This window comes from Toxotes jaculatrix, chromosome 8 (genome assembly GCF_017976425.1).
Source record: "Toxotes jaculatrix isolate fToxJac2 chromosome 8, fToxJac2.pri, whole genome shotgun sequence".
Lineage (NCBI taxonomy): Eukaryota > Metazoa > Chordata > Actinopteri > Toxotidae > Toxotes > Toxotes jaculatrix.
The window spans coordinates 21,502,767-21,513,283 of record NC_054401.1 but is presented as its reverse complement, the minus strand read 5'-3'; the positions used below and the strand labels follow the sequence as shown (position 1 = coordinate 21,513,283).

The 10,517-nt window shown below is 41.2% G+C and overlaps 1 protein-coding gene across 1 annotated transcript; it reads left to right on the top strand.

Annotated features, from left to right (window-relative positions):
• The first annotated feature begins 5,921 nt into the window (after window positions 1–5,921).
• tent5aa (terminal nucleotidyltransferase 5Aa) lies at window positions 5,922–10,145 on the top strand. Its single transcript, XM_041045231.1, has 2 exons — window positions 5,922–7,165; window positions 7,682–10,145. The coding sequence occupies exons 1-2, from the start codon at window positions 6,740–6,742 to the stop codon at window positions 8,459–8,461; spliced, it is 1,206 nt and encodes a 401-aa protein (XP_040901165.1). The 5' UTR covers window positions 5,922–6,739; the 3' UTR covers window positions 8,462–10,145.
• Window positions 10,146–10,517: the final 372 nt, after the last annotated feature.

Genomic DNA, 10,517 nt, shown 5'->3' with positions numbered 1-10,517 from the left:
TGGGACTTTTTTTGCCCGAAAAAAACGGCATACTATACTATGACGTTTTTTATGACATTTTGAGGTCGGAAAAAATTTTGACTTTTTTTGTCCGAAAAAAACGCCATACTATAGTATGACGTTTTTTATGACATTTTGAGGTCGAAAAAATTTTTGACCTTTTTTGGCTGATTTTGACACCTTACTATACTATGACGTTTTTTATGATATTTTGAGGTCGAAAAAAATTTTGACTTTTTTTGTCCGATTTTGACGCCTTACTATACTATGACGTTTTTTATGACATTTTGAGGTCGAAAAAAATTGGGACTTTTTTTGCCCGAAAAAAACGGCCTACTATACTATGACGTTTTTTATGACATTTTGAGGTCGGAAAAAATTTTGACTTTTTTTGGCCGATTTTGACGCCTTACTATACTATGACGCTTTTTATCACATTTTGAGGTCTAAAAAATGTTTGCCTTTTTTTGTCCGAAAAAAACGCCATACTATACTATGACGTTTTTTATGACATTTTGAGGTCGAAAAACTTTTTGCCTTTTTTTCCCCGAAAAAAACGCCATACTATAATATGACGTTTTTTTATGACATTTTGAGGTCGAAAAACTTTTTGACTTTTTTTGGCCGATTTTGACGCCTTACTATACTATGACGTTTTTTATGACATTTTGAGGAAAAAAAAAAAATCAGACTTTTTTTGGCCAATTTTGACACCTTACTATACTATGACGTTTTTAATCACATTTTGAGGTCTAAAAAATTTTTGACTTTTTTTGTCCGATTTTGACGCCATACTATACTATGACATTTTTTGTGACATTTTGAGGCCGAAAATTTTTTTTTACTTTTTTCGGCCCATTTTGACGCCTTACTATACTATGTCGTTTTTTATGACATTTTGAGGTAAAAAAAAATTGTGACTTTTTTTGGCCGATTTTGACGCCTTACTATACTATGACGTTTTTTATCACATTTTGAGGTCAAAAAAATTTTGACTTTTGACGCCTTAGGCCAAAAAAATTTTTTGACTTTTTTTGGCCGATTTTGACGCCTAAATATACTATGACGTTTTTTATGACATTTTGAGGCCAAAAAGAAATTGAACTTTTTTTGGCCGATTTTGACGCCTTACTATACTATGATGTTTTTTATGACATTTTGAGGTCGAAAAAATTTTTTTGACTTTTTTTGGCCGATTTTGACGCCTTACTATACTATGACGTTTTTTGGCACATTTTGAGGTCATACTAAAGTATGACTTTTTTTAGCCGATTTTGACGCCTTACTATACTATGACGTTTTTTATGATATTTTGAGGTCAAAAAATTTTTGGACTTTTTTTGGCCCATTTTGACGCCTTACTATACTATGTTTTTTTTTATGACATTTTGAGGTAAAAAAAAAAATTGTGACTTTTTTTGGCCGATTTTGACGCCTTACTATACTATGACGTTTTTTATGACATTTTGAGGTCAAAAAAATTTTGACTCTTTTTGGCCGATTTTGTACAATGACGATTTTTATGACATTTTGAGGCCATACTAAAGTATGCCTTTTTTACGCTGATTTTGACGCCTTACTATACTATGACGTTTTTTATGACATTTTCAGGGCATACTAAAGTATGACTTTTTTTGGCCGGTTTTCACGCCTTACTATACTATGATCTTTTTTATGACATTTTGAGGCCATACTAAAGTATAACTTTTTTTGTCCGATTTTGATGCCTTACTATACTATGACGTTTTTTGGCACATTTTGAGGCCATACTAAAGTATGAAAGTTTTTGGCCTATTTTGAAGCCTATTTAATTTACTATCAACAATAATGTAAAAATATGTTCAATATAAATGACTAATGTATTTTTTAAAATTTATATATGTTTATTATATAAATACTATAAACAATTATTTACAATTCAACTTTTAACAATATTAAACTTTCAGCTTTTTTCTTTTAAACAAATTTTAAACAAACAATTCTCAGGTGCTTGTGCAGGTTCTTTGCGGAGCCGGCGTTATATGAAATTCTTTTCTTGCAAATTCTACACTCTGCCTTTGACCCTGAAGTTTGATACCACTCTCATGTCTTTAAATATGAGGCTAGAGACCATAACCAGCCAGCTTAGCTTAGTAAAACGATGGGAAACAGCTATCTGGAGGTAACAGAAATTGTCTTCCAGACTCTCTAAAACTCACTAATGAACATGTTATGTCCCCTCTGTTTGATTACAAGGACTTGTGGTTTCACAAGTGATTGTTGGCAAACTTGTGGACTTCAGAAAGTTATTTGGCCAGGAAGCGTTTCCCTCTGTTTCCAGTCTTTATGCAAACCTAAGCTAACTCGCTGCTGACTGTAACAACTGCTTTCTCAAACAACCGCTAAGACGTGTTGTTACTGTAAATGGACACACCCGCAAAAGATGCAGGGTGCAATTAAGCGTGCAGTTACGCTCTTGGAGGCCCTTGAGTTAAAGGTGTGGCTGTTTGATATGGATGTTTTCCAACAAGCCTGCAGCAGGCTTTGGACATCCAGGTGGGGGAGAGGCAGTCATACCAAGAAAGGTGAATGAAAGTTAGCTTAAGACAGTACATACAGTACCAAGATCACAGCGTGTCTGTCGCATCTATTAGTCTCTCAAGTGTTTTAGCAGCAGCATTGAGCTCTTTTACTGTCTCTGGACCGGCAGGCTGTGATATTACAAAGACCCTATAATAAGGAAGATTAGGTGAGATGGGCCTCTCTATCTCCCTGTGAAACAGGACTCCCTCTGTAACCTTCGGCATTAATCTGCCAGAATAATTCGAACCCAAACACACCACACACACCATCCATTTGGGATCAAAAAGAGCTGAAGTAAAGGGATCCTTCTTAACTCCACAGACCCAGTATAACCCCACGCTACATTTCCTTGTCGGCGGAGCGATTCTCCAGCCTTTTGTCACTGAGGGTCAGAAGCAGTTTGACTGAAAAGGACTGGAAATCCCATTTCTGTCCGCTCGCCTCTGATCCACAACCAAAACTAACTCTACCGTCAGCAGTGGGAATATCTCTCCGACAGCCGGGACAAACTAATGCGACCACTCTGGAAATCCAGTTATCTCTGGGAAGAGAGGATGAGGGAGGACGGAGGAGTGGGGAGACACAGGGGGATGACGATGAGTGGATCTTTGTTTTCTGGTTATGTCAGTGCTCACACTTTTCTCAAGCAGCATTGCCTCAGAAACTGCTCACCCATATGTGAGACCGTCGTCACACTGCAGAGTTTCTGAGGTTAAGTGCTTCTGATCGAATTTGACACCCAGTTATTCCATCTTCTTTTCTTCTCTGGGTCACACTCACAGTAGAAAAAAAAGGATTTTCACTTCTGCTGACAGTTTAAAAATGAAATGCACTGAAATCTTTTACTGTCAAAGGGAACAGCAGAGGAGAGCTGCAGCTTCAGCTGATAGTTCTCTGCAGGTTATTTGATAAATTATTATTCTCACGCTTATAGTTGTATAGCTCCTGTTGTAATATTGTAATATTTTCACAGATTGTTTGAGAATTATTTGTTTCATGTACATATACACTGATATTTTACTTCTATTCCTGCTCATAATAAGGCCCCACTTCTCTTAATTCAAAACTACACTCACATAAATGACTTTTTAAGAGTCAAGTCTAAACAATGGGCTTTATTTTTTTCTTTTTTTATCTGTGCAAATATTTTTTGAAAGCCAGATGTCATCGGGAATAAAAGTGAAAAAAATAAAAATCAGTGCTGTTGACATTAGACTCTGGATCAAGTTAAGTGATCAGCACAAGAGATGGTTCACCACAGCAGACAGTCCTGACCCGAAGAAAAAAGCTCAAAGACAGCAGGGATATTACACTTCATGGTAGATAAATCCAAATCATGCAGTCAGAGAAACAGCACTGGAAATCAAAACGGGTCTCTCTTTTTCTCTTTTGTCTTTTTATGGGGCTGAACTGTCCAGAAAATGTTTCATGGGCCCCAGAGGCAAATTCTGTGTGACTGTAAACAATAACTTTATGAGGGACAGAAGAAGTCTCTTCCACATACATTGGAGCCTCTAGAAATTGTGCTGTTTGGGATTTTTTTTTTTTTTTACTGAATAAATACAAACCCTTTGGATAGGCAGAGACATTCATGTTACCTGCAGGAAAAGGTGTGTGATGCCTCTGAATTCTTGTTTCCATTACATTTTCTGACAACATATTCTTATCTTTCAGTAATCAGCGACCAATGAATCATCCACCTCACGGTGAGTAATGAGGTGCCAAGTAGTATTTACACAAAACAACTTATCAGCAGGGCCCTGTTTTGGAAGTAAACTGTACAGAATGTGTGTACCTGCAGTTAATCTCCATCGGTGGCTTTGATTTAGCTTGGCAAGGAGTGGCTGCACCGTGCACAGCTGAGGGACTCTATCCAATCCATAGCAACCATCGATCCACACCTGGGAAACGCATTGGCGAGGCTGCTCTTGGTCCATTGTAACTGACTAATAGTTCCATGTACATTTCCAGATGTGGGATTCAATTTCAGGGACCTGTGATCAACCTGTCTGACACACGCCAAAGCAAAGAATGAAAACAAAACAAAGGTTATAGCTTAAAAAAAAAAAGAACTGAAAGTCCATTCTTTAAAACTATTCTTTTTTAAAACCCTTTCTTAAATCTTCATTTGTAATTGCTGGTGATTTATGAGATCAATTTACTGTTGTATTCACTGTAAGAGTTACACCATGTGATTATAAACTTCAATATAAGTGACTGTGTGTGGGTCCTGTCCTGCAGAGGGAGTGACACTGTGCAGAGGCAGAGCTCCTGTGTGGGTTTTAGAGCTAAGACAGTGCAATAGAGTAAATGGGATAATCAGGGTTTACAGATCTGGGTGGCTGTAGTGACGCAGGGCTTTACGCTGCCTTATAGAGCGTCAGTGACACCCACCCCACCCTGCCAAGGCCTGTGCACTGCACGTCCCTGACCCCTATGGGCCCTGGGATCCTAGCCTTGCCTCTGCTTTCATCTGAGCCCTGACCCCTCTCCCACCCCCTGCCCTCCTCACATGCTGTCTGAACCAGGGACTATCTGGTGCTTGGAAATTACAAGAACTTCTGATTTGATATTTTTGATTAGTTTTCCATAAGAAATATGAACCCACCCGTTGGCTACTTAAAATAAGGTTAAAGTGCAAACTGATCGTGCACACACATGATCAGAGGCTGAGGGTAACCTGACAGTGAGAAGCTGCGGACCCTGACCTGAGGGTGTTAGTAGTCTGTGGGTAACAGGCTTATGAGATTACAGAGAAAACATTTCCCGTCTGTTTTAAACAGCAAAAGTTTCATTTCCTAGATGACTATTTGAGTTGGTACAGTTTAATGTATATCATAGTGCTTTAATGTGACACTTTAAAGGTAATGGTCCCTGTGAGACTCTGTATTAGTTTATTTTAAAACCTAAACCGGCCCATAGAGGGCGACATGGCAACGTTTAGTGAGCTGAATAACCCATGGAGACCAGTTCAATTTTAGATTAGAAAATACTTTTATAGCTTATTTAATGTTTTTTCTTTATTCCTGTGTTTTAAAATGTTTTGGTTATATAAAGGAAGGGTGATCATAACCAGAGGGAATATTTTGGCACGAGTTGCACCAAATCGAATTTAGAGCAGGAATTATTATTTAAGAAATACTTTTACGCATATATGCAAACGATCGCTTCAGGGCTTTCAGATTAAAAGTACGGTGAGGAGCTGGTTCATAAAGCAGAGTCTTACAGTGTGACCGTGCTGAGCAGGGTTTTCACTGAGCAGCAGACTGTCAGAGGGGGGCGGGGTGAAGCACAGCTGACATCTTCAGACTTACAGACCTGACTCTTGCAGAAGGGATAGTGAATGTCAAGTGGGCAGGTAACAGTTAACTTCTCCACAAGTGGGAAAAATATGTTGAACTAAACAGAGTTAGGGAAAGCAAGCTGGATTTCCTAAGCACATACAAGTTGCATTAACTGGGCTTATTCCTTGGCACCGGGAGGAGAAATTAGAAATATGTAGGAGCTGTGCGTGTAAATCCACAAGATTCCTCTGAGGGGTTGATCGTCGGTGGGAGGATTGTACCAAAGTGCGACTTGAGGAGCAGCTTATTCATGCAAATTTATAAAATCATAGGCGTGCCTTTGGGCGATGGAGTCACAGCCGGAAAAACAAACCCCCTCCTGGATCATCAGCTACCTTCAAAGACTGTGATGCGCAGCGCTCGGACGCATTGACAGCGGCTCCGGAGCAAATGTTTTAAAAGCTCAGAGAAAGAGAAGAGAAAGTTAGGGCTCGGTTTTATTTCCACGCTTCTGTTGACTGGCTGTGCTTCTTCCTCAACCACCAGCTCCGCTGCTGCGCCACTGGATCTCCAACCACAGGCTTATTGTGCGAACTGTAACGCGCCGCCGCAACTACCACTCCTTGCCTTGGCTGTTTAATCGTTTTTTGTTTTTTTTTTTGTTTTTTTATTTTATTGTTATATGTTTACAGTCAACACAGAAAATTTCAAATCCTGACAGAACCCCGATACGGATGAAGTTAAAGTCGCTCTACTTCACAGAATTTGTGCGTAAAGACGCCTCCGCTGATTAGTTCCTTTTTTTTTAGAAAACTATTTAATTTGATCTTTAAAATAACTCAATCAATCAATCAATTAATCAATAAATCGCTGTGGACTTCTCTCGCGCCACCATGTCAGAGGACGACAGTAGCTCCACCACCAGCTACATGTCTGACACAGACGGCAGCAACGTTAGCGTCCTCAACTGGGAGCAAGTGCAGCGGCTGGACGCCATCCTGACGGAGACCATCCCGATCCACGGCCGCGGAAACTTCCCCACTCTGCAGATGCAACCACGGCAGATCGTGAAAGTGGTGCGCAGTCGGATGGAGGAGAAACAGATCCACGTCCGGGATGTTCGGTTAAACGGCTCTGCAGCCAGCCACATTCTGCACGAGGATAGCGGACTGGGCTATAAGGACCTTGACCTCATATTTTGCGCAGACATGAAAGGTGAAAGTGATTTCCAGACTGTGAAGGACATAGTTTTGGACTGTCTCCTGGATTTTTTACCCGACTGTGTGAATAAAGAGAAAATAACCCCGTTAACGTTAAAGGTACATTCACCCCCCAACTTTGTGCTTTTTCTTTTTGTTGTTTTTATTTCCTGCTTCAGTTGTTTACCTTTAGATATGTGATAAGATTTAATTGCATATGTGCCACTTCGGCTTAAGGACCATTACGCGCAGCTTAATGTGAAATTAGATTAGTTTAGTGATAGTAAAATGTTGGTTTTCTGTAGCCTAGTTAAGAGGATTGAGTTAAACCAATTTGGAAAGGATCCTGAGCTCAGCCACCTAGATCCCATATCCCAGTACATTCAATGGTCTTATACTGGGGTCAATAGCATTAATAACTCAATATTTATAACACAAAGACAATGCAGTTGTAACTTATGCATACAGCAAAATAGTTGTTAGATGTAAAACCTAGTTACATAATGCAGAATGAAGCCTAAATGTGCATCTCTGTGGCTCTGCTAAATTAATCATTGTATCTTTGAGGCTGTCAACTTAATGTTTGTTCTGTCTCTCTCCCTCTGCTACATATTTATGGCTCACACACACACACAGGAAGCCTATGTGCAGAAGATGGTGAAGGTGTGCAACGACTCAGACCGCTGGAGTCTCATCTCCCTCTCCAACAACCGGGGGAAGAATGTGGAGCTGAAGTTTGTGGACTCTCTTCGGAGGCAGTTTGAGTTCAGTGTGGACTCCTTTCAGATCAAACTGGACTCCCTGCTGCTGTTCTACGAGTGCTCAGAGAACCCCATGGCCGAGACCTTCCACCCTACTATCATGGGAGAGAGTGTATACGGGGACTTCAGTGAGGCCCTGGATCACCTACGTCACAAGATCATCTGCACCCGGAACCCAGAGGAGATCCGAGGCGGGGGTCTGCTGAAGTACTGTCACCTGCTGGTGAGGGGTTTCCGAGCCGCCTCAGAGTCAGAGATGAAGTCCCTGCAGCGCTACATGTGCTCACGGTTCTTCATTGACTTCCCTGACATCGGTGAGCAGCAGCGCAAGCTGGAGTCATACCTTCAAAACCACTTTGTGGGCCTGGAGGACCGCAAGTACGACTACCTGATGACCCTCCATGGAGTGGTCAACGAGAGTACGGTGTGTCTGATGGGACACGAGAGGCGGCAGACCTTAGGGCTGATAGCCATGCTGGCGGTGCGAGTGCTTGCCGAGCAGAACGTCATTCCCAACGTGGCCAATGTTACATGTTACTACCAACCTGCTCCTTATGTGGCAGACGGCAACTTCAGTAACTACTACATAGCACAGGTACAGCCAGTGTTTGCTTGCCAGCAGCCTGCGTACTCCACCTGGCTTCCCTGTAACTGAGACAGCCCTGAGGAAAGGAGGAGGGAGAGAGTGTGATGTGTTTAGACACGATCAAGTGGCACAGTCGCCTCCTCAAACCTGCCCAGTGTTTGACAGCTGACAGAAAGAGGGGTCTTCTTCTTCTTAATGTTTTGCATCAAAGCTTGTGTTTTTGTTCATACGTTGAGTATGAATGCTAAATAAAGAACAGTTTGGCTTTCAATTCAAGTACTTATCTCAATGTGAATATCTCACATTTTTCCAAACACGCAACATCACCTGATCCTGCCCAGACCAATTAGGTTTGGAAAAAGACTCATTTGGGCAGCTTGGAGGTAATGGCTAAATGCAAATACGTGACAGCTTTTAATGCAAGCAGCAGAACTGTCATCGAGACTCTGAGAGACTGATTGAATCTGTCAAGAGCTGATTAGCCAGCAGCAGACCGAACGGCTGCATCAGTGTCCTGAAGTCGACAGCTACTCCAGGCCAGCTTTCAGGGGTGTGTTTCTCAGTGCCCGCACACACACACACACACACACACACCCACACACACACACACACACACACACACACACACACACACTCTGGGTGAAATGAGAGGTGTGTGTGCAGGGCTCCAAAACGAGCACCCTAGACTCTGCTTTGCATCAGATGAACTGAGGTGAGATGCTGTCAAATTAGTTTGGATAACAAACCGGTATCTCTGCCTTGCATTTGGATATAATTATGGTTGTTTACAGACCAAAGATTTTTTTTTTTTTTGAATGTTTCTAACATTAAAACCCAATTTTGGTGGGGGGGGAGGGGAATATAAACAAAATATGAAGCTATGTCTATTTGTATATGTGAACATATTTGTGTTTTTAAGTGCCTATTGCCTCTCGGCGGGCAGAGAAAACAATGAGCAGGCCATATGATTTTTGTGAATTAGCCCCACTCTGTTAACAGTCAGGCACACAAAGGACAATAGCGCCCCAGAGGCTTGTGAATGTATATGTGAAATCATGTGCAGTCAGTGTTTGTGTATGTTTGGATGCAAATTAGCGTTGGTTTTTGCAGAAAAGTAGCGTTCAAATGTGCGATTGACGGGTTGTTGCAAGAGTCACAATTTTTTTGTGTGTGGATATTTGGAAACTCCAGATTTTATTTTTTATCTTCTCTGAGTGATGCTAAAATTTCCCCAACTTAATACTGGTATTGTTTAGCTGTTATGACAGAGGTTTACAAGCATTTTCAGATCATCAGCAACCAAGAAAACTTTTAACTCACACACAATATTTCCTGTCTGTTTTGTACAGTGGTGCTTCTCTTTTTCTTATCCCACAAAAAAAAAAGTTCACAAGATGATAGATAAGAGACAGAGAGAGGAACGACTGCATTCAGAGAGAGTCTGACAGAGAGCTGGTGTGCGTTCCTATGCTTCCTCCTGCAGTTGAAGGATATTTGCAGAGACACCTCAGAAGATGAGACACTATTTGCTGTAGCACCCTGGCAGGGAATTCCTCAGCTGCTGCTGAAGAGCTTGAAGCTAGCTAGCTGGGGTTGGGTCTGCAGACGCTCCGTTCAGGGTTCAGAAAATGTTGTGCCAAACATTTTGGTGGCCCACGGTGACAGCCCTAAAGTTTAATGAACCATCTGTTGATGTAGACAAAGATGCTGCATCACAGAGGACAAGGGAAGAGAGACAGGAACATGGAAAAACCAGAGAAAAAGGGGAATGTAGTGGTTAAAATGCAGGAGGGAGCGTGAGTCAGTCTGGAGAGATGGGTGCAGCTGGTGATGGGGTTTATCTCTCTAGGGCTACCATGCTTTACTGTACAAACTGTCCCTGTTAAGGTCAGATTACAACTTAATGGACAGTACTGCAGCTCTTTTCAGGGGGACCAAAACATTCTGTCATCAGCATTTGCTCTGTTTTAATCACCTGATTGTTGCTTAAAAAGAGTGAAAATGGAATAAAGTTGCATGCATTCACACCAGCTTCAAGCAACTTTAAGTTGCAGCTTATTTTTCATTTGTAAAGTTGCTTTAATGATGCTTATTAATGCTTTTAATGCTTCAGTCCACAATCATT

Coding starts and splice junctions, on each gene's coding strand:
- tent5aa (XM_041045231.1), top strand. CDS start 6,740: ATGTCAGAGGACGACAGTAGCTCCACCACCAGCTACATGTCTGACACA. Junction 7,166..7,681: donor TAACCCCGTTAACGTTAAAG/GTACATTCACCC, acceptor ACACACACACAG/GAAGCCTATGTGCAGAAGAT.